At 40.2% G+C, this 25,670-nt stretch overlaps 1 protein-coding gene across 3 annotated transcripts in view; it reads left to right on the top strand.

The window, feature by feature from the left end:
* The first annotated feature begins 1,835 nt into the window (after positions 1-1,835).
* The window catches only part of LOC131253672 (uncharacterized), a 29,555-nt gene continuing 5,720 nt past the window's right edge, over positions 1,836-25,670 (top strand). For all 3 annotated transcript variants that reach the window (XM_058254780.1, XM_058254782.1, XM_058254781.1), the window contains exons 1-3: positions 1,836-2,026; positions 14,132-14,247; positions 15,224-15,706. In XM_058254780.1, the coding sequence (XP_058110763.1) occupies positions 1,919-2,026; positions 14,132-14,247; positions 15,224-15,706 (707 nt within the window). In that variant the 5' untranslated portion in view covers positions 1,836-1,918. The remainder of the gene's footprint in view (positions 2,027-14,131; positions 14,248-15,223; positions 15,707-25,670) is intronic.

Below are 25,670 nucleotides of genomic sequence, written 5' to 3'. Positions count from 1 at the left end.
TTCAAAATAGATGTACGGAGTAGATTTAGGCTGTGCTCGGGGCGGCAATCCGCTCCCCATTTCTTATCCCCACTGTTCTTGCAGCGTGGTCCATTGAGCTTTTGATATGCCTCGTGATTGGGTACATATCCTGTGGGGCCATCGTTATAGATTTATCTTATCTAACGCGGTCCATCTATTTTTCCCTATGATTTTAGGGTAAGAGCTTAAAATTGAAGCATAATGAAAGCTCAAGTGGACCACATGGGAGGAAACAGCGTGGGTTATAAATCTACAGTTGAAAACTTCACTACTAAAGTTCGTGTTTTGCCTTCCTTCCAGCCAATGGCTGGTGTCGGTGCTCTGTGGGCCCCACATTGATGTATGTGTTTCATCCATGCCGTCCATTTATTTTTATAGATCATTTTATGGTATGAGACCAAACATTAGGTATATCCCAATCTCAAGTGGACCACATTACAGGAAACGTGTGTTGATTGAACGTCGACCATTAAACATTTTTTGGGGGCCATAAAAGTTTTGGATCAAGCTGATCTTTGTTTTTTTCCCTTCATCTGGGATTGTATCACCTAATCAACAGATTGGATGTAAAATAAATAGTACAGTGGGCCTTAGGAGGATTGCTATGGTGTGGTCCACGTGAGATTTATATCCCTCTCATTTATTTGATCAAACCCTAAAATGATCTGCAAAAATGGATATAATTATCACTACGGTTTCAGGTGGTGTGGTCCATTTGAACTTTGGATATGCTCATGACCTAAAAATGAATCTGGTAAGACGGATGGATTGCGTTGATAAGACATATACGACACGTGTGGGTCTCACAAAGTTGACACCGTATGCTAAAGGGTATGGCGCAAATCCGGCTTTTATTCATGTGCTGGAAACCTAGGTGGGGCCATCGTGATGTTTTTAATAAATCTACCCCGTTTATCCGTTTTCTGAGATCATTTTAGGAATGAAAGAAAAAAGATAAGGATCCAGGACTCAAGTGGGCCGCACTAGAGGAAAAGGTGGGTAAGGAAATTCCTATAGCTGAAACCCCCTGGGTCGAAAGTGATGATTACATACCATCCATGCCGTTCATAACAGCATTCCTGCAGAAACGGATTAGTTACTCCCCCTGCCACTAGCCCTGTGGCTGGTGGTCGGTACTCTGTGGGCCCCACCATGATGTATGTGTTTCGTCCATTCCGTTCATCCAAATTTACAGATTATTTTATTACTTGATCCAAAGAATGAGAGGGATATAAATCTCAAGCGGACCACACCACAGGAAAACAATGGTGATTGGATATCCACCATTAAAATCCTCCTAAGGCCCACTGTACTATTTATTTGACAACCAATCTGTTGATTAGGTCATACAGACCCAGATGAAGGGATCCAAAACTTTTATGGCCCCCAAAAATTTTTTAATGGTCGATGTTCATTCAACACTTTTTCCTGTAATGTGGTCCAATTGAGACTTGAATAAATCTAATTTTTGTTTACATACATAAAATGATCTATAAAAATAGATGGACGGCATGGATGAAACAAATACATCATTTTGGGGCCCACAGAGCACTGAACACCAGCCATGGGCTGGTGGCAGGGGGAGTAGCCAATCCGTTCTCCATTCCTACTGAGATTGGAGTAGGAATATTTCAACTGTGTACGTTCAATACTCACGTTTTAGGCCCACTTGGGTATTTGATCCAGTTCATTTTTGGCCCCATGTCCTAGAATGATCTAGTAAAACGGATGGACGGAGTGGATTACTCACAAACATTACGGTGGGCCCCACCCCACCTAAGTTTCCAGCGCAGGAACTTCCTGCGAAAGCGTCCTATGCGTCCATAAAAATCTGCCAGAGGACCAAATAACTTCGCGGAGTTTTTCTCAGAGAGAGAGAGGGGAGGGAGAGAAGCATATGGAGGGGGAGAAGAAGATAACAGCGGAGGAAGTGATAGCCAAGCTCAAGGACGACGGCGATTTCGACACCCTCCGCCTCAGGATCATTCGCAAGCTCAAAGAAAACGTATCTCTCTCTCTCTCTCTCTCTCTCTCTCTCTCTCTCTCTTTCTTCCAGCATCTGGATAGATGCTGTACGGCACCATACGGTTTTCAGTCAGCATAAGCTGGGCCCATGCTCCTGTGATCTCAACCGTTGATGTGGTGGGCATTGCTGTAGATGGGCTAGGTGCCCGAGATTTCCGGATTTGAAGATCCCAGCTTTATAATATTTTGCCATTTTCTTGGATACCCTGGAACCATTGCGGTATTGCATTCTATTACAGGGTTGGGATTCTTCAAGCACGGAGGATTTTTTAATTTTAATTTTTTATTTTTGAGCAATCTGCAGCATGGCCTACAATGTCAACCGTTTGGATCGCTGAACTGTGGGCCCCACTTACCCCACTTGTGCAAAATAAAGGACCGAACGGTACAGATACAAACAGGCATCATTCGGTGAATCCCGCCATTGATGGAGTATTCCACAGAATTCGAAGTTCCCAGCTACCAATGTCAAGGACCTTTCCTAGTTGGATATGGACCCTTGGTTGTTTATGTCCACATGCCACAAATCGGATGGTTGAGGTTGTCTTTTCAAGGAGATTTTTGAGGCATAGTCCATCCATGGTGGGACACAACAGATCGATGGTCTGGATTAGCGAACCGTGGACCCACTTGTCAAAATTGGTAACCTGTGTATGCTTGTTAAAATGGGAAACCTGTCTATACTGTGTAAAGATGCAGGTTAGGTTTTATATCATATAAGCCCAATTGTGCAAGTGCCTGTTCTTCAGTATTCCAAACTGTTGATTTGATGGGCCCTACTGTGGATGGTCCATGAACCAAAAAATCTCTCAGATGTGATGATTCAATTCAATAGGTGGCTGAGGCTAAGCTTGTTGAATCAGTAGAGTGGTGGTCTTTACATCCTTCAGATTGAGCTTGTCGAATCAGTAAAGTGGTGGTTTCAACATCCCTTGGATCAAGCTCGTCGAATCAGTAGAGTGGTGGTCTCAACATCCTTGGGATTGCGTTTTTCGAATCGGTAGGGTGGTGGTCTCAACATCCTTTGGATCAAGCCTGTCGAATCGGTTGAGAGGTAGTCTCAACATCCTCGGGATTAAGCTTGTTGAATCAGTAGGGTGGTGGTCTCAACATTCTGGGGATTAAGCTTGTTGAATCTGTAGAGTGGTGGTCTCAACATCCTTGGTTGGGATTAAGGTTTTTGAATCAGTAGAGTGGTGGTCTCAACATCCTTGGGATTAAGGTTGTTGAATCAGTAGAGGGTGGTCTCAAAATCATTGGTATCAAGAATCAAGATTGTTGAATCCGTAGAGTGGTGGTCTCAACATCCTTGGGATTAAGCTTGTCGAATCGGTCGAGTGGTGGTCTCAACATCCTTGGGATTAAGCTTGTCGAATTGGTGAAGTGGTGGTCTCAACATCCTTGGGATTAAGCTTGTCGAATCGGTAGAGTGGTGGTCTCAACATCCTTGGGATTAAGCTTGTTGAATCGGTAGAGTGGTGGTCTCAACATCCTTGGGATTAAGCTTGTCGAATCGGTAGAGTGGTGGTCTCAACATCCTGTGGATTTAGCTTGTTTAACCAGTAGAGTGGTTCCAAACTAAGTTCCTTGAGATAAATGAGGATTTTCGTTGTAAGGATTGTTGGATTTAGAGAGCAACATGGCACGGACTAGACATTTGCAAGAGGCTAAGCCTGGTAGAAGTATGTAGGCTGTAGGGATCTCTAGAAGTTTTTAGATTCCTCTAGTGGGTCTTCTAGAAAGAGTTGTGTAGAATCATTTGGAGGAGTTCTAGAATATTCTTGGCCATTGATGATCACCTCATGGCTTCATCCTACCTATCCATGTAAAGTTGGTACAAGTTTCCTAGCCAACATAAGAAGGGCTCCCAATTTGACCGATCTCAGAAACCTCGAAAGTTTTATGATCTTGAGTTCTCCAGTGCAATGCAAATTCTCTTACCTTCAGGCCTCTCTTGTGTGCTTTCTTCTATTCCAAGTAGCTTAGCTACACTTTGTGTAGTAGGTTGACTCGTCCACAAAAGGGATTGTGAGTAAAGTATTGCATGGGATACGCTTGGGGAAGCGCATGTATGCTGTGACAAATGGCCAACTTCGCTAACTAGGTAAAAGAATGGTAGTCCTTTGAACAAATGCACAAAAGAAGTGGGTATTCTACTAAATGGTTGAACCCCCTCGGCATAAATTGTGCTTGAAACACAAAGGATTACTGCCCATAATGGCTGTGGATTCCTTTGCTAGTACATGGCCATCCGGGAAGAATCTTTATTCAGTTGAGAAGTGAGGTGAATCTTGAGATGTTGAAGGTTGAACATTTGGACTATTCTTCAACATGGTCATTCTATGGGGTATGTGATTTTCCATCATCCATAAAATGGACGTGGTTACCTAATTTGAAGAAACTGGGTATCATAAGTCATTATGCTTTCACAAGTTGGTCCAGTGAGGATGCACCAAGCCCCTAGCAGCCAATCTTGTAGAGAGAATCTGTCATTCCTCTGTTTCTTGTATAATACTTCGATTTATGGGTGAAATCTGTACTTGGACATCTCTCTGAAAAAAAATAAATAAATCTGTACTTGCACATTATCCATGCCATATATGTGCATGAGAGACTTTGAGGTTGCCGTGCGTCTTGAATGGTAGAAAGCCTTAACACATAAGGTTGTGCCATCCAACTCAATTCCACTTCGTAGATGCTTCCTTTTCCATGACGTTGATGAATGGAAAATTGGCCGTGAAGGATTTTTTAAGACGATTTTTTTTGGAATAAGCTAATCGCTCTTGCAGAATCTTGTGTATTTCCTTATGCTGAAATACATTGAAGTATATACAAACTGTTGATGAAAGGGGTCTCATTGAAGTGATATCTTCTCAGTTAAGATAGACTCAATTAAGGTGGATGTGATGGTGCCTTGAGAAGGATGATGAATATTGTTGACTTTTGAAGGCATCCTAGTTTTGGAAATCGTCTCCAAAATGCATTTGAATTGGCACCATCGAAGCATCTCATAACTGTTTAGATTGTCTTCTATCATTGAGGAGATCTGTGAATCAACATACCGTGGGTGGCAATGGGTCGAGTTTGGGCTAGGTAGGTTAGGCCCGAGGCAGGCCCACCACTTAAGAACCAAGGCTTGAGGTCGACTGAAACCCGGCATGGCCTAGCACAGTTTCCCAGGCTTGAGCCCTAAAAAAATTGGTTGGGCCCAGGCCTAACCTGATCTGGTCTTGCCTGAAAATTGATAGGATACCTATTTCGCACTCGGATATTCCTAATTCATCTGTTGATCAAGTGGGCCACACATGCACAAAGAAATAGACGTCTTAGAGGAATGAAACCAACGTTTTACATTTGAATGGATGGGTTGCTAACAAAGGATTGGAACGACATCTGTAGGATATAACACGTACATATAAAGTCAGGCCAAGCCAAGTTGGGCAAAAATGACTTGAGCCCAGGTGTGACTTGAAAATTAATCAAGCCATGCACGCGAGGCCCAAGCCTAGGCCACGGGCCAACCTTGTAGGTCCGAGCCCTACCCAAAGTGGGGTTGGGTGGGCTGCCTGGCCCATTGCCACCCCTAAGCATACTGGAAAGACATTGCTTTTGGTTGTTGGTAGAGAAGCAAATGTTATTGCAGACACTATTGGTCATGGCTTACGAGCAAGGTATCCCAAATCGGTTACGTATTGGCCGTAACGGCTGATACGTAACGGTAACGGTGGGATTCATTACGCGATACGGGGTCGAAACGGCCGTTACGGAATTCTGTGACCGTAACGGCCGTTACGGGCCATAACGGCCGTTACGGGCCCTAAAAAAAAAAAAACAAAAAACAAAAGAAAACATACCTTTTTTTCCTTTCTTTTCTTCTTCTTCTTCTCTTTCTTCTTCTTCTTCTTCTTCTTCTTCTCGAGCAGCTGTGGTTGTGGCTGCGGCTGCGGCTGCAGCTGCGCCCTGCTGAGTGCTGCGGCTTCTTCCTCTTCTTCTTCTTCTTCTTCCTCTCTCTCTCTCTCACTCTCTCTCTCTCTCTCAATCTCTTCTTTCCCCCTTTCCCTCTTTTTTTCTTTTCTCTTCTTTCCCTCTTTTTTTCTTTTCGTTTCCCTCTCTCTCGATTTTTTTTAATTTGCAGCAGCTAGCTGCTACTGCTGTAGGTACGTGTCACGCAAAGACGAGCGCTGACAGTCCTCGAGCTCCGAGTTGTACGAACGGTTCAAAGGAGATCAAAGTTATTTGGGCTCCACAGTGATGTATTTATTACATCTACACCGTTCATCTATTTTCAGAGATCATTTTAGAACACCACCCAAAAAATGAATTATATCCAGAGATCATCTGGACCACACCAAAAATAGCAACAGAGATAATGATTTTCACGGTTAAATAATTTGTAGGGCGCACGGTAATGTTTATTTTCCATCCAATCTGATCAGATCCGAGTGGGCCCCACTATGATGTATATTTTTTATTTATATCGTCCATCCATTTTGCCACGTCATTTTAGGTCAGGATTCAAAAAATTAATAATATCCAAATCTCAGGTGGACCACACCATAGAAAATAGTGGTTATAGAATGCTCACCATTAAAATTTTCTTAGGGCCCGTTTGGCCGGTCGGATTGGAAGGGATTGGATGGTATTGGAAGGGATTGGAAGTCAAATCCTGGGATTGGCCTGACGTGCCAAACAGAGTCGGTGATCTGATCCCAATCCTAGGTATCTCAAGACAATCCGCTGACATCACCATCATTACATTTAAATCCCATCAAATCCACCCTAATCCTTCAAATTTGCCTGGGACGTGTTTGGTCTGGGGGATTAGAAGGGATGAGGAAGTTTAAAACCGGGATTGGCCGGGCGTGCCAAACAGACTGCATATAGCAAACCAGGGATATATCAATCCCATGGATCTCCAGACAATCCATTGACAACACCATTATTACCTAGAAATCCATGCCATCCACCCTAATACCATTCAAACCCTTCCAATCCACCCGGCCAAACGGGCCCTTAAAGTCCACTGTAATGTTTATTATCAATCTAACCTATTAATTGGGTCACATTGACGTGGATGAAGGGAAAACACACATGTCAGCTTGATCTAAAACTTTTCTAGCCCCAATAAATTTTAACGGTGAACATTTAATTATTGTTGTTTTTTATGGTGCAATCCACCTGAGCTTTGGATGTGCCTCATTTTTGGGCTCATGCCCTAAAATTATTTGGCAAAATGGATGGACGGTGTGGATATAACACATTCATCACGGGTGGGGCCCAAAAAACTTTGACACGTGTGCTGCACTTTACATCTGAGTCCCTCCTAATTCAAGCTTTAAAAAATTGTACACGAGACATATATTAACTTAAAATTTGACAATTAAATTATGGACTGCAATTGCTAACTCACAATGCCAAAATCAAATTATTTGAATAGTTTTAATTGTTAATTTGTGAGCTTTTATTTTTTAAAATAGGGCCTTTTGATTTTTTATTTTTTTTTTATAATTCATTATCCAATAAATGTCCACCAATTTATAAGTGGGATAATGACAATAAATGACATGAATTTGAGGCTGATTTGGAGAATAGATTGGTCCTCCAAGTCAGCCCCAAATTGGCAACGCCATCTACCTGAATTTAATTTCATTTTTTAAAAAAAAACTATGGGGAGAAATGATATCAAGTTGTTAAGTATATAAATTACATATTTAAAAAAATTAAATATATGAATTTTGTAGTCAAATTCAAGTTACCTGGTTAAAAAATTAATCAGATAGTCCGATACAACTTCTCACCAAAGAGTGGACCGTTACACCATCATAAACATGTTCCAATTTATAAATGAATGCATATTTGGAATGCTTAGAATATTCCGGATTTAATCCATATTTTTTCATATTTTTTTGGCAAAAAAAAAAAAAATTGCGCTATTACGGGCCGTTACGCCCCCGTATCGCCGTTACGCCCTCGTATCTGTATCGGTTTCGGAGGGCACCGTTACGCCAACCGATACCGATACGGGACACCTTGCTTACGAGGGCATGTAGAGATTGGGTCTTTGATGGGGACATCTCGTGCACACGCAGTCCCCCCTTACACACGTACGCAAGGAGGAGGGCCCCACCTTCGATCTGGATCGATGACGACATCCATGGAGGGCCTCCTAGTTAGAGTACTGTGGTTTGGTTCCTTGGGGTGGACCCGATCATCATGTGGATCCCATCATTGGATCTCATGATCGTGGCCCACTACCTTAGGTGACCTAGGACTTTGAGTTTTACTTATCACCGTTATTAGGAACATCATGAACGGTTTAGATTGCATTGATTAGTTGTTATTTTTTATTACTTCGTCTTTAAGTAATAGTATGCGCACATGACGTGGCTTTTGGGGTATAGGTTTTTCTTATAAATAGGCAACCCCTTGTAGGATTTTTTTGATGGAAGATGATTAATAAAATTCTGCGTTTTCCTACTTTTCTAATTCTCTGAGTTGTGGAAACCTAATTGGGTGCGAAACCGTCCCTTCCTCGAAGGGCTAACTACCGTGGTGCGAAGCCACACCCATCCCAAATCGCCCCCATCTCCTACCCTTCACATTCATCATCTCCTACAGCCATCCCCTCATCAAATCCACCCACGCTTGCAGCTAATCTTTCCCTGCAACAGATTTTTCAGAATCTGGCCTTGCAGGAGGGATGAAACAGTGGAGCAGTGTTCAAACCGATCATCCGTTTGGCCTAAAATTTGGAGGGAAGGTGGCCCAATCTTGGCTGACCATGCCCTAGTTGACCGATTCCAGAATCATGGGCCCCACACACGTGCGGGCCGCCATCAACGCACGTGCGTCAGGCCGGTTTACTGTCCACACGCGTGGGCTGATCACAGGTTCCCTCTTGTGTCTATTTCACTCCTCTCTCGCATTGTTTCTAAAACCCTAACCCTAGATCATCTCAAATCCCCAAGTTTTATTCCACTTTTTCAACTCTAGGGTTTTTTGAATTGAAACATGTGAATCCCTTGGATTAGGGAAATATTCCTATGCATGTGTGGATGAATCTATTATCCTTTGAACATTGTTTGGTCTATAACTTTAATTGATCCAACCCTAGCATGTGTAGGCCTGCATCCGCATAGATTCCTGTTGATTGAGTGCTTGACTTTATGTGGGATGTGGAATTTTGTGTGATTGTTTTGAACTAGTATGATCTAAAGCCTGGAATCTCGCGTATCATGTTTAAAATTTCATGTCTTGCATCAAATTTGGTATCAGAGCTTAAGGTTCTTATAGGGGAATGCATTGCATGTTTAGGGTTTAGTCTACTCGCGTTTATTTTGCATTAAATTTCATCATATAGGGTTATTTAGGACCCCTCATTCACAACACAGACTGCTGAATTTTCTATTGTTAGAAACTCCTCAATTTTCATTGCTGAATTTTCTATTAACAAACTGTTTGGACAGTTATGTTGCTGGAATTTTAGGAGCGTTGCGTAATTTCTCTCATATAGAGTCCTATAGGATTATTTAGTCCCATTTAGACGCCTATAGTTATGTAGAGGGTTTTTAAGTTGAGTTAGTAGTTGTATGCCCACACGTACAGGTTGTGGTTTTGACTTGCACCCTACACTAAGCATGGAGCAATTGCAAGAGTCAATGAACAAAATAACCCAATAGTTTGATTATTTGGGTAAGCGCTTGGAACAACGTATTGACCAACGCTTTGAACAACTTGATGTGCGCATTACCCAACTAGAGACCTCCGCCAGGGCAAACCCCACCGTTGGGGAAGATGCTCAATCTCAGGCAGGTGGTTAGGAGGATAGACCAAGGAATGGAGGTTGCCAAGGAATCGGTTATAGGCGCGCACCCGTGCACCCACCCTGTGAGGGACATTAAGAGCACTATGACCCTGATGCGCAACTTTTTAAAGGAGTTAGAGTAGATGCCCCCACGTTTGATGGCCACTTGGACCCTAAAGATTTTCTACATTGGTTGGCAGACATTGACCACTATTTTGAGTGGTACGACATGTACGGCTTTGTAGCTAGAGAGAGTGCACCAGAGGCTAGTGTAGAGTTACCCACTGAGGCCATTCCGGTAGTCGATGAGTTTCGTGATGTCTTTCCTGATGATCTACCACATGAGTTTCCCCCTATGAGGGATATATAACACATTAGGACGTGGGACACCATACTACCTATGACAGAGTTTGCGTTTAATAGTTCTGTCGATAGGTTCATAGGTGTAAGTCCTTTTGAAGTCGTTACTAGTTATAAACCTACGAAACCTATTGATCTTGTCCTTATGTCACTGTCCTATAGGCCATCAGAGTCTGCAGAGTCTTTTGCGCATCACATTCACTCATTGCATTAAGAAATCAGGCGAAAGATTACTACTAGTAATGAACATTACAAAATTTCTGCAGACCAACATAAATGATTCAAGGAATTCAATGTAAGGGACTCTGTGATGGTCTGCATTAGGACAGAGCGGTACCCTCAAGGATTCGTTCATAAATTACACGTGCGTAGCGCTGGACCATTCAAAATTATAGAACGAAACGGTTTCAATGCGTATGTGGTAGATCTTTCACCTTCCATGGGAATTAGTTCCACATTTAATGTAGAGGATCTAGTTGCATTTCAGGGGACCACTGATACATTGTCTAGCATGTCACCTAACCATCCTGATTCCCCAGACATTTCCCTTGATCCATGGCTCCCTCTTGACCCATCTTCCCAGCCTCTACCTCCCATACCTACCATTCCCACACCCAGAGAGGAGATATAGGATATTCTGGACCATTAGATAATATCGACGTCAGACGGTGAATTTCAAAAGTTCCTGGTCAAGTGGAAGTCACGCCCAGCTTCAGACAGTACGTGGCTCAATGAAGAGAAGCTTTAGAGACTTGATCCTGACATCTTGGAGCTATTCAGGAGTTTTGTTTCGCCAGTGGCGAAATCTTCTTAGCCGGGTAGAGTTGATGGGGACATCTAGCTCACACGCACGCCCCCCTTACACACGTACTTAAGGAGGAGGATCCCACTTTCGATCTGGATCGATGATGACATCCATGGAGGGCCTCTTAGTTAGAGGACTGTGTTTTGGTTCCTTAGGGTGGAACCGATCATCATGTGGATCCCATCATTGAATCTCATGATCGTGGCCCACTATCCTAGGTGACCAAGGACTTTGAGTTTTGCTTATTACCGTTATTAGGAACATCATGAACGGTTTAGATTACATTGATTAATTGTTATTTTTTATTACTTCGTCTTTAAGTAATAGTATGCGCACATGGCGCGGCTTTTGGGGTATATGTTTTTCTTATAAATAGGCAACCCCTTGTAGGGTTTTTTTGATGGAAGATGATTAATAAAATTCTGCGTTTTCCTGCTTCTCTAATTCTTTGAGTTGTGGAAACCTAATTGGGTGCGAAACCCTCCATTCTTCGAAGGGCTAACTATCGTGGTGCGAAGCCACACCCATCCCAAATCGCCCCCATCTCCTACCCTCTATATTCCTAATCTCCTACAGCTATCCCCTCATCAAATCCACCCACATTTGCAACTAATCTTTTCCATACAGCAGATTTTCAAAATCTGGCCTTGCAGGAGGGCTGAAACTTCGGCGGAGTACCGCATTCAAACCGATTATTCGTTTGGCCTGAAATTTGGAGGGAAGGTGGCCCAACCTTGGCCGACCAGGCCCTAGCTGACGGCTGACCGATTCCAGAATTGTGGGCCCCACACACGTGCGGGCCACCATCCACGTACGTGCGTCAGGTTGGTTTGCTGTCCACACGCGCAGGCTGATCACAGGTTCCCTCTTGTCTCTATTTCACGCATCTCTCGTCTTATTTCTTAAATCCTAACCCTAGATCATCTTGAATCCCCAAGTTCTATTCCACTTTTTCAACCTTAGGGTTTCCCGAATTGAAACATGTGAATCCCTTGGATTGGGGAAATATTCCTATGCATGTGTGGATGAATCTACTATCATTTGAGCATTGTTTGGTTTATAACTTTAATTGATCCAACCCTAGCATGTGTAGGCCTGAACTCGCATAGATTTCCCTTGATTGAGTGCTTGACTTTATGTGGGATGTGGAATTTTGTGTGATTGTTTTGAACTAGTATGATCTAAAGCCTGGAATCTCGTATATCATGTTTAACATTTCATGTCCTGCATCAGTCTTTGTATAGGGGATTTGTTCTTGTTTTCTTATTATTGTCTGATTGTCTTCTCTCTGGAGTTCTTGTTTATCAAAAACGGAAAATGGTAAACCTTTTACATCATGGAGGAATGCTACTATGAAAATTGCTGGATCTTCAACTCCCAAGGCTCTTGGATTGATAACCCAGTGGACATGGGGAAGGAAGCTTCAAATTTCTTTAAACGCTTGCTATCCACTGAAGGTTCAAACGTTGATGGAAGTATCTTTAATGTCATACCCAACTTCGTCACTGCTGAGGATGACACTGTGCTTAACCGAATACCATCATAGGAAATCAAAGAAAGAGTTCCAGATGTCTCCTGACAATGCACCTCAAAAGTACTGTGCAGTTCCTTGCTGAATGTACACATGGCAAACAGGTCTGGTGATCTAGGTTGTTGTTCTGATGGGGCACCACCACGTGGACAGACCATATCCCAAAGCAAGGGAATTGGACTGTCATAGCCATCCCTGTATCAGCATTCTTCCTCTCGATTTATCTTCAACCAGCTGCTAATCTGATGTGCATGTCTAGTCTCTACATGTGAACCTACATGCAGATACATGTGCCAATTTGTGCCGTTTGTCCATAAAGTTGCTCATCAGGAGACCAAATGTGTAGAAATTGGCCTATGATTCAGCCATCCTAGCTGTCGATAACGGTACCAAAAATCTCCCAGATGGAAAAATCCTGAACTCCCAATTGTTGGTCAGAAAATAGACAGCTTAGAAAGAAAATACAGCAAAATCCACATTCAGGCACAGTAAGGCCAAATATTCGAGGACTAGGATCTTCTAATATGGGGTGCACGAGTCATCCATGGTATTGCCCTTGATATTAACGTTCTGGATTACTGAACCATGAACCCACTTGTAGAGATTGAAACTGAGTGTATCTTACATACGCTTAGCGTGAACATTATATGATACCTCTAACAAAACATCACCATTGGCTCATGTGTGTAACCCACCTGTATATAAAGTACAAACACAGACCATCCATAAAATAAGACCATACAGATGATGTACGCTTAGCTGTCAGTCTTCAAGATTGCATTCAGCTATGTTTGGAAGTTCCTGGTTTCCAAGGCTAACATGATAGCCTGCCACCTAATTGCAAGTGGAGTAATTCCCATACATAACTCACTTGTGATTTGCTGTGTAATGTTCGAAAACAGAAGTGGGCCTAATGCAGGCTCCTTTTTCTGTGTCTCCCCAAATTTGGACTCACCTTGTTGGCTTGGAAGTCCTGTCACCCACTATTTGGCGGTACATATTCCAGACTCACTCTAACACTGCCATTTACAGGAAAATGGATTGTGGCAGTAAAATTGTTTGTTGGAGAGAGGATCAGCCCAACATTGAATTGCTTCAGAACTCTTGCTCTCGTTTTTTCATTATATTTAAACAGTTGAGTCAATACGTCTTTGCTTACAATGTTTTAAAACTGGATCGGACTCAACCCATTTTTGTGGGCAGTTCGGTCGAACTGCCAAGAACTATGTGGCCCATTTGGCATAGAAATCTACTTCATTAACAAAAAATAAAAACGAGAGAATTAACAACTAGTCTGCTGTTAGCCCAGAGATTACTGATTGGATTGTAAGTAGAAGTGGGTTCGAGCTGACTGACTGTAGTTGCATCCTTTACAAAACAGTATTCCCATAACTGACGGATTTTTCAAAGTGGCTGGGACCATTTCAGTGGTCGTTTTCAGTTGAAACCAATTCGTTTACCTCGTCCATTCTGGGTTTTAAAACATTGTTTTCTTATTATCAGTTTTTTTGAGTTCTCAGACTGCAGCTTATATTCATGAAGTATATCTTGTACTAGTTTAACACTCAAGTGCATTCTACCACAGGAAGATTTGCGTAAGAGCATTATTTCGGCCGTGAAGCAGTCAAATGCTCTCAACCGTCCAGGAGCTGAGAACTTGAAACCAAGGCAACTTTCTGATGCCATTCATCAAGAGATTGGGTGAGTTTCACCTGCGTAGGCTTTTCTTCTCGGTGTTTATATATGCCATTGGTGGAGGGTGTGAGTGTTTCAAGTTTCTACTTATTTAGGGACTCCCCAAGGGACTTGTGCCCACATGTGCAAATGTATCACACGTGTATGAGATCCAAACCTTTCATCAGACAGCTCTCATCTCATACGTGTCCTGTCCCAAAAACCGGGCTGGCCCACTCATTAGGAGGCTGGACTTGCAAAAGTTTGATTGCTCAAAAAGACCAATGATCCACGATCAACATGCACATGTATCGCACTCTGTGAGTGAACTGGCCTGTGTTCTGGACCTGGGCACATAAAAGGAGGAGCCTGCAAGATGAATGGTCTGAATATAACACATGAGTACCCCATTGCCACATATTGGTGTGGCTCCAGAATCCAGATGTATGAGTTCTGTTCATCGTTGTTTGTTGGTAGTTATTTGATACCCTGGCTGCATAAAACTTGATACACAGGCAGTAAAAAATTGTACATGTGGCATATATTAACTGAAATTGAACTGCCTAAATTGTGGAACCTACTGTTGCGAAGTCACAGGCCCAAAATCAGACTGGTTGAGCAATCCTAGCCTCTGATTTGTGGGCACTAGTATGTGGAAACAGAATGATTGGATAGTTTCATTTTTAACCGTCCCTTGGTGTCCACCGACTCAAACAGTCAGATAATGAAATAATCTTAATATTTTTATTCATGATATATCTCAATTGAGACCCATGCTTTGGACAGTTTAGTTTGATTACTTGCATGCCACGTATGCAATTTCTGAGTAATCGTGCCTGTGTATCATCCATCACACTCTTCCAGAGCATCAAAGTTTTTCTCTTCTTTTTGTGTTGCTATCATTGGCATGACAAAGGAAAATCAACCTTGAAATGATTTGTTCCTTTACACTTAGGCAATACATTTCAACTAAAACACGATTTCTTTTATTAATCTTGTGTAGGAGCAAAGTGATGAGTCAGATATCAGATGGGGTGTGGGCGGTAATCAGATCGACAGATGGCATGAAAAGTGAAATCACAGAGACGGTACAATCTGTGTACAATAAACTAGTGAACCCAAAAGGGAAGGAAGTGGAGGATCATTCATCAGCCACCCCCAATGATCCACAGATCAGCAACAAGGAAACTGACGGTTCTCTAGCAACCACAGCCTGTGACCAAAACCCACAGAATGAGAGTGGACCAACAGAAGCATGTGGCTCATCTCCGTGCAATAATGAGCGAGCAAATGATAGTCAAGCTGAACGTAAGGAGTTGCCCGTAGAGCCACAGGCCAGTGGTGAACCAACCGAAGAGCCCCGCGGCCCACCTGATGTTACGCAGCCGAGTAATGATCAGCTGCCTGACATTGCTGCTGCATCCGTTGAGAGTGTACGAAGAGTTGATGCTGGTGATGAGGACCCAGATGTGCCTCCTGGATTTGGGTAAGAACATCGGTGTTACTGCATTTCTGCCTGTGATTACTGGTGGAAGATTTGAAGCTCAAATGCACAAATACTTTAAAAGGAGAGATGAATATTTAGTAACTTTCAAAAGTGAATCATATACAAGCCTAATAGATTTCTTTCTACTTAGGAAAACAAAACGATCAATATGAAGGATTGCAAGGTTACACTAGGAGAGAGTCTAACCGTGCAACACAGGTTAATGGTTATGGATGTTTATATTAAGAGATAAAAGAAAGGGAGTGAAATTAATAGGTGCCTAAAAACTAGATGGTGGAATTTAAAAGGAGAGAACACTAATGTTAGAAATAAATTTGATGGAAGAAGGAAAGTGGAATGTCGATGAAGAAGTAATGTTATGTGGAACGATGTACAAAAAGCTATTCACGAGAAACATTCATGTTTCAGAGCTTGATAATGGACTAGAAATGGTGAAAATTTTGAATAATATAGAAATGCCAAAAAGGCTGTTAGGTAGTAAGAGAGGCTAAACGTAAGGCTTATGAATTATGATGATCTTTACAATATATTGAGAACAAGAGAAAGTGAGAAAGATGCCTTCAAACTTGCAAAAGTGGGAGAGAGGAGGGGAGGGGACCTAGGTCATGTTAGATGTATTAAGAGCGAAAACTAGAGGGTCGCAATAAAAGATAATGAGATCAATGAAAGGTAGAGGGGCTATTCTAGATCTTGTTAAATGACTACCAGATCATAGGGATAGAAGGATCCATAAACTCAAATGACATTGGATATCATAAATACTTTCGTAGGATTGGGATATTTCAAGCGAAAGAAATTTTGAGAAGAATGAAAACAAGAAAGGTCTTTGGGCCAAATGGTATATCAATAGAAGTTTGGAAGTGTATAGAAGTCAGTGTGTTATTTCGCTTGACAAAGTTGTTCAACAACATTGTAAATCAAAGAAAATGCTAGATGGAGGGAAAGTACCATAATACCTATATATAAAAGCAAATGAGACATATAGATCTGCACTAACTATAGTGAGGTTAAATTGATGAGCCACAGTATGAAACTTTTGGGAGTGAGTTGTTGAGCAAAAACCAAGGCATGAGACAATGCATTAGAAAATTAGTTTGGTTTTGTGCCTGCGATGTGTACCATTGAAGCTATTTTCCTACTCAGACAATCACTAGAGAAATATATGGAGATGAAAAAGGATCTGCACATGGTCTTTATTGACTTCGAGAAAGCATACAATAAGGTCCCTAGAGAGTGTTGGGAAAAAAGAGTCTCAAGAGGATATATTGATATGGTCAAGGATATGTATGGGGAGTTGTAATAAATGTGAGAACTCCTGTTGGAGAGGGAAGTGAGTTCTCAATCACTGTAAGCTTACGCCAGGGGTCGACGTTAAGCCCATACCTTTTGGCATTGGTTATAGACAAGTTAAGGGAGCATTTGCAGGAGAGATCCCATGGTGTTTGTTGTTTGCAGATGACATGGTTTGATTGACAAGATGAGGGTGTAAACACAAAGCTAGATTTTTGGAGGGATGCTTTAGAATCCAAAGGATTTTAAATTAGTCGGGCTAAATCAGAGTGTATGGAGTGCAATTTTAGTAATAATAGGTGTTAAAACAAGGAATTAGTTAAGGTTGTTCACCAAGACGTTTCCTAAAAGAACCACTTCCGTTACCTTCGGCCATTAATTCATAAGAGTGAGAGAGATTGAGAACGATGTTGCCCATAGAATTCAAGCGCATGGAAGAAATAGAGATGTGCCTTTGGAGCTTTATATTATCTTCATGTACCACTCAAATGTTATTTCAATGGCCAATAACAATCATAAGTAAGAAATTAATTTACACAATATGAGCAGAATATATAAAAAGATAATAATTAATTAATTAAATGAAAAGAATCAAATAAACAAGAATGAATGCACTTGATCTAGTGAAGTAAAATAGGAGAAGAGAATGATGTACCCAGCGGAGGTGCGCAATTAGGTCGTTTTCTTGAGGATGATTCACGCATATATCTCAAACTAAATGAATGGTCTAGATGCCTTGCTGCGACCATGGTTCTGAATGACGGCCATGGAAAAATGATACGATCTGACGTCACGTATCTGAATCAGGCCTCGTATCGGCTTGTGTTGGTTAGAAATTTTTTTTTTTTTAAAGCAAATAAATGTGAAAAAATGTCAGAAAATAGGATAAAATGAGATATTCACGAATCTATCCTTCTTTTTTTTTTTTTTTTTTTTCTGTATTTTGACCATGTATTTAATGGTGTATTGGACCATTCTTTGGTAAGAATGTTGTCCTGACGGGTTCATCTACTGTAAGTTCTGGTGTTCTGGTGTTGATTTTTTCTTTATATAAACTATTGATATATGTCATATATTGCTAATAGTCTAGTATGTCCAAGAACTTAAGAAGTATCACTACTCAGTACTCATTAGTCACTAGTCTATTCACTAGTACGTACATGCTTGCTTGGAGAATATGTGTCAACTAACAATGTAAGTGTAGAAATACTGAGTACTTACCAATTTTCTTAAATGTGAATAATCTCTAAAAAAATTACTCTCAAGTCTTAATAAAAACTCACCAATATTTTTTGATATTTTTTTCGAAATTTCAGAAATCTCGAAATCCTCCCCCGCCCCCCCCCCCCAAAAAAAAATAAAATAAAAAATAAAATAAATAAATAAATAAATTTTATTTATTATTATTATTTTTTATCAAATCTGATGTAGATCTAATAAAATATGCATGGCCTTTCCAGATTTGTGATCCGAAACATCATATTAAATTTTTTTTTTTATGGAATTTAGATAATTTTTGACAGATTTAATAAATTTTTTTTTAATAAGGTCTACATAGATCTGATCGGAAATAGCTGGAGATAACAAATCTGAGCTTTAGATTTTTTTATTTTTTATTTATAAAGATTTTTGAAAAATATATATATAAAAAAATCGGGTGTAAATGCCCAAAAAATTTAAAAAAAAACTCCAAAAAAGCTCAAATTGATCTTCAAAATTGATAGTTTTTGGTAGATATAGGGGTCTAATAAACATAAAAATGGATTAGAAGAAGGATCGACAACAAAAAATGGAGGTTTTTTTCTTCTTCTTCTTTTTTTTTTTTTTTTTTTTTTTTTTTTAAAAGTAGCCCCAAAATATTTTGATCCTTCAAATCGGCTGAAATCGGATGTTTTGATCCTCCAAGTTGTTGCTAATGGCGTCGAAAATCACTTAGAATTGATTTATTCTAGATATTCGAGAGATTGGAGGAGAAATGAGGGAGAGAGAGATCGAAATAAGAAAGAAAGGCCAAATACATGTATCGGGCCTGATCGACATGCCTTCAAGATATCAGACTCGATAGGGGCAATACAGTGCACACGTTACCAATACGGTCGATACAGGGCCGTATCGTGTATCGTATCAAGCCAATACGGATACGATACACTTGTATTGGCCGATATGATACCGATATTATGATATATGGCTACGATTACCTTTAGGATACAATATTTGATTGGCGAAAATGATCGACTCCACTACAATAATTGATGCTTAATATATGATAATAATATAATAATCAAAAATAAATGGTTAAAGATGAAAATAATGGAGGGTTAGGAAATTTCTTATGCATAGGATGAGAACAGAGAGAGAGAGAGAGAGAGAGAGAGAGAGAGAGAGAGACGATTTGTTTTTTTTTTTCCCGGTGAAATTAGGTTTTCTAGAAGAGAATATATATAGAAATCACAAAGCACACGTGGCTAACACATTGTGTTGAGGTGGCAGTCAATGTGTTTAAATGGTTGTGTAAATGGTTACTACACTGTTACAATGACGTGCGACATGGAACCGTAAGACTGGGTCAAAGCAAAAAATAATTTCGGAAAAATCAAAACTGATCATGTAGATAAACCTAAGCTCGAGCCTGGCCCGACACGCATGACACGACGCAATGCGGCGGGTATGTGTGCGTATGTGGTATTTGGCATACCATTTCCAAGAGCTAATATAAAAGCTATTCACATGAAACCATATATAAATGAGACAAAAATCTTATCTAGTTCCAATGTGGGACTATTCCCACAAGCACTTTTTCAAAGAGTTTAAAAGATCATTCTCTCTCTCTCTCTCTCTCTCTCTCTCTCTCTCTCTCTCCCTTATTATTTTAAAGACAAAGCTAAACCAACAAATAGAATTTGATAAGTGTGTGCACTATAGTAAGGCTAAAATCATTAGAAAACCTTTCAGGTCAGTTGAGAGGAATATTGAACTCTTAGGCCTAATTCACTCAAATATTTGTGATCTAAAAGAAACACAAACTAGAGGTGGTAAAAGATACCTTATCACATTTATAGATGACTAGTTTAGTTTTGCTTTGTATATCTCATTAGGTCTAAGGATGAAGCCTTGGGGCTTGGACATGTTTAAGATTTTCAAGGCTAAAGTAGAAAATCAGCCTAGTCGTAAGATTAAAAGCCTTAGAAGTGATAGGGGAAGTGAGTATACCTCATTGGCCTTCAATGAATTTTGTGAATCCCAACGGATTATACATCAATACACCGCTCCCTATATCCCTTAGCAAAATCGAACCTTGATAGACCTAGTAAATGTTATGCTTAGTTCTTTAGGCATACCTAATAATCTGTAGGGAGAAGCTATTCTTACAACCCCCTTTGTCCTAAATAGGATTCTTTCTAATAAGACCGATAAATCTCAATACATGCTATGGAAAGACAGGGCCCCTAACTTAAACTACTTTAGGACTTGGGGATGTCTATCCAATGTTAGATTAGTTTACCCTAAACGACCTAAGTTAGGGGATAGAACTGTTTGCCGTATATTTGTTTGATACGCACCTAACGGTAAAGCTTATAGATTTCTAACCTTAGATGATTCTTTTGTTATAGAATCTGGGGATCCTGACTTTTTTTTAGGATACTTATCCTTACAAGTCTGACATTGGTGGGGGTGATCCTTTTGACTCTGGGACTAAAATTGTCAATTTATCCAAATCCTTTGGTTCTAATGAATCTGATGTCTTACCTAGAACTAGTAAGAGGGTTAGATTAGCACAGGATTTTGGACCTGATTATTTTTTTTTACTTATAATGTAGAAGGTGATCCAGTCTCTTTCAAAGAGGCTAAATCATCTTGTGATGCCTCCTTTTGGAAGGAAGCTATAAATACTGAAATAGATTCCATCATGGCTAATCATACATGGAATCTAGTTGACTTACTCGATGGTTTGAAACCACTAGGATATAAGTGGCTTTTTAGAAAGAAGATAAAATTCGAGGGTTCTATAGATAAGTACAAAGTTAGACTAGTAGCCTGGAGGTACAGACACAAGGAAGGAATATGTTTCTTTAATTCCTATTATCCAATCTCTAGGATCGCATCCATTAGATTCCTGATAGCTATCATATCTTTACATAATTTGATGATACGTCAGATGGATGTCAAAAATGTTTTTTTTGCATGGAGATTGATGAAGAGATTTACATGGAGCAACCCGAAGGGTTTGTAGACCTTGCTTAACCTCTAAAGGTGTGTTGATAAGTCAAATCTCTAGATAGTCTTAAACAAGTTCCTAAGCAATGGCATGCTAAGTTTGACTCGATACATAGAGATAATGGCTTCAGAATAAATGAAGTAGATAAGTATATATATTATAAAAATAATGGCTCTACGAGCATCATCATTTGTTTATATGTTGATGACCTACACATATTTGGGTCAAACACTGCCATTATTGATCAAACTAAGGCCTTCTTATCATCCAGGTATGAAATGAAAGACTTAGGAGTGGCTGATGTGATCCCAGGGATCAAAATTATCAGGAAAGTGGACGAGATAATTCTTTCGCAGTCTCATTACATAGAGTCCATTCTTTAAAAAAATACCATATGGCAAACAACAAGCCTATCTGCACTTCTTTTAATCCTAGCATTCATCTATATCCTAATAAAGAGACAAGTGTGGATCAAAATGGATATGCTAATATTATGGGCAATCTTATCTATGCAATGAACTGCACCAGACCAGACATAGCTTATGTTGTGGGAAAACTAGATAGGTTCACTAGTAATCCTAGTGAAGAGCGCTAAGAAGCTGTTCATAAAGTACTTGAATAATTGGAAATGACTTGTCACTATGGTTTATACTATGATAGATATTCAACAGTATTGGAAGGATATTCTGATGTTGATTGGAATTTCATTTCTGATGGTTGTAAGGCAACCGGTGGTTATATCTTTCTCACAAGTGGAGCTGTAACTTGGAAATCCAAAAAATAATCTATTTCTCTAACTCTACTATGGAGTATGAGCTTATAGCTTTAATCTCCACTATAGAAGAAGTCGAGTGGTTATGAAATCTTTTGTATGATATTCCGTTTCGGAGTAAACCAATTCCTACTATTAAACTAAATTGTGATAGCAATACAACTATCAAGCGTGCAAACAATGCATAATACAATGGTAAAAGGAGACCGATACGCAGGAAACATAGTAGAATTATAGAACTACTCAAAGGAGCAGTCTTTATAAATGAGATTAGATCGTTAGAGAATTTGGCAGATCCTTTGACTAAGGGCCTTGCAAGGGAAAAATCTATAATACCTTTAAGGGAATGTGACTTAAGTCAATTGAGTGAACTACCTGTGATGGTAACCTAACTTGAATGACCGGCGATCCCAGAAAACAAGTTCAATGGGACAAATGAATTACAGAGTAGTTCTAGGAGGCACTGAGTTTAGGAAACCGAGTTTCCTGTCCAATTCCTTGAACCAGTGCTACTTGTGACAGATTGGAGGATGACGTCATACCTCTTAATAAGCTACATAGTCCTTATAGATGGGACACATGGTTATGAGTGACTCACCTATATGAGTCTGAATGTGTGGTCGCCATTTATGAGAACCTAGCTAGTTTTTAGAGCACTCATGAAATTGGTATTAACACATGGCTTTGAAGTGCATAATATTCATATGCACCAAAGAAGTGACAATCTTACATGTGTGAAGTACTGATCTTACTGTTCAATAGCTTAGTTTTGTAAGGCGTTGTATACTAAGTCTATAGTAAGGGATTGCTTCTCACTATGCAAAAGTTCGTCCATGTGACACCTTTGTTTGCACACACTAGATCTGATGCTCAAATATCTTTTCTGTTTTAAAAGATAATGGTGGATTGTTGGTTTGACTGTCTTTTTTTAAAAATAAAAGAGAGAGTGATATTTTAGACTCTTTGAAAAAGTGTTTGTAGGAATAGTCTCATAGTAAAACTGGAAGAGATTTTTTTTCATTTATATATAGTTTCATGTGAATAGCTTTTAAATTAACTCTTGGATATGGTATGCTAAAACACTACGCATGCGTGCGTGCGCGCCCACTGTGGTGCAACATGTCGTGCGTGCGTGCCGGGCCGAGCTCAGAATCAAGTTTGGGCTTGTCTACACGATCAATTTTGATTTTTCCAAAGTTATTTACTTTGACCGAGTCTTGCAGCTCCACGTCGCATGTCGCTGCAACGGTGTTGTGGTAGTTTACACAACCGTCTACACATGTTGGCTGCCACCTTAGTGCCATGTTTCAGCCACGTATACTTTAGAATTTCTATATATATTCTTTTTTGAAAAACCTAATTTCACTGAAAAAAATAAATCGCAGTCTCTCTCTGTTCTCTGTAGAAGAAATTTCCTAATCCTCCATTATTTTTGTCTTTAACCTTTGATTTTCGATTATTATATAATTACCATATATTGAGCATCAACCGCTGTGGTGGTGGAGTCGACTTTTGCCGATTAGCTATTGTATCCTAAAGCTGGTTGCAGCAGGGCATTTGGACCATTCATCTGGTTCGGGATATAGGTGTGAATCGTCTTTAGGAAAGCGACGTGGTCATGCGCCTCCACTAGCTACGTCATTCTCCTTTTTCTTTTTCTTTTTTTTCTTATTTTACTTCACTGGATTAGGTACATTCGTTCTTGTTTATCTGATTCTTTTTATTTAGTTAATTATTATATTTTCATATATTTTACTCATATTGTGTGAATTAATTTCTTACTTATGATTGTTATTGGCAACTGGAATAACATCAAATTGAAAGGAAAACTTTATGGGATGGCTATGAGACCAATTGTGCTTTATGAAATGGAATGTTGGGTAGTTAAATAACTACATCTTCATAGGATAAGTGTAGCTGAAATGAGGATGTTGAGATGAGTAAGCGGCATGATGAGGAAAGGATATAATTGGAAATGGACATGTTCAAGGGAATATAGTAGTACCAACAGGTAATAAGATGAAGAAAGTAGACTTAGATGGTTTGGTTATGCACAGCGGAGACCAAGAACCGTGTCGGTTAGGAGTGCGTTGGTACAATTTGAAGGCTTTAAATGGCAAGGGGACAGCCCAAAAGGAAGTGGATGGAGGTAGTAAGAAAAGACTTAATGAGCTATGGTCTAATTGAAGGTCTAGCCCTTGATCGAGTGGAATGGCGGATTAGGATTCATGAAACTGACCCCAATTACTTGGGTTAAGGCTTAGATGATGATGATGTTGTGGTCCGCCCAATCTGATGAGAAAGAAAATGTCCTGTGCAATTACATGCTCGTCTTAAGTGGTGTGCTGAAATGAATTCGATGGTCAATCTTCAGTTATGGTTAGCGTTTGGAAGTGTTTTTGGTCAAATCATTTGGTGGGATGACTTCTCCTCATGAATTCTTATTTTACCAAATGGTGCCTTGACTAATGTGATGGCCTGGGTAAGTACTTTTGCGGTGTGAAACGACCTAGATACTTCATTTATTTAGTTATTTCAAAAAAGTGATCAGATGATCCAAAAATCAAGTTGATGTAATTAGGTGGTTGACACATGAATTTGGAGGTTTTTGGGCTGTTATTTTTTTCCCTAGTGCAGCCCATGTAATGAGTAGAGTGGCCTAATTTTTTGTTTTTTTCTGAAAATCATGGTGAGCTGCATCTGTTGGATGTCACAGCGGGCCCATAGGCCTCCATTTTTAGGGGAAAAAGAAACGTAAGCACATTTTGGTTATTGCCCACCCCAAAAGGTAGCAACTTGCCTATAACCCAGTGTTACAAGAATCCCTAATAACCCTAAGCTTTGTGGGGCCCACCATGATGTTTATGTTGTGTCCACTACATCCATCCATTTTGGCATCTCGGGACATGAGCCGAAGCAAAAGGAAGATCCACAAATCAAGTAGGCCACAACATAGGAAATAGTGGGGATAGAAACACCCACCATAGAAACCTTCCTAGGCCTGCCATGATGTTTATATGCCATCTAACTTGTTCATAAGTTTCCCACAGTTATGAAGGTAAACAAAAATATCAGCCTGATACAGAACTATTGTGTCCCCCCAATAAGAGGTCGTTTGGATGCTTGTAAGTCTCTAAGTTGTGACTTTCACTTGAAGGTGACTTTCGTGGCCCCCAAAATAAGGGCAGGAAGTGACTTCTCATCCCCAACCCCATTAAGTTTTGATTGTGACTTACAGTTTGTAAGTGGCTTGCAAGTGAATTTACTCCCTCAAACACCACTTGTAAGTCACTTCCCACTTACAGAACTTACAGGCATCAAAACGACCTCTAAGGTTTCAATGGTGGGCATTCAATTTCCACCATTTCCTTTTGTGCGGCCCAGTTGAGTTTTGGATCTTCCTAATGTTTGAGCTCATGTCCTGAAATGAGCTACCAAAATGGATGGACAAAGTGGATATAACACACATTGCAGTGGGCCTCATAGAGCTGGGGGTTATAGGGGATTCCCATAACCCACAAGTTGCCGCCACACCAAAAAGCACTTTCGGGAACTTAACATAAAGTAAAAAACACTGTTTGCTAAAACCAGAATTATTGAGGAATTTTGTGGTAAAACCACCAAAAATAATTCTCTGTTCAAGTACAGTAAAGCTTTCTGTGCTC

Source organism: Magnolia sinica, chromosome 8 (genome assembly GCF_029962835.1).
Source record: "Magnolia sinica isolate HGM2019 chromosome 8, MsV1, whole genome shotgun sequence".
NCBI lineage: Eukaryota > Viridiplantae > Streptophyta > Magnoliopsida > Magnoliales > Magnoliaceae > Magnolia > Magnolia sinica.
Note: the sequence above shows the minus strand (reverse complement) of the source record. Positions and strands in the feature narration are given on the sequence as shown.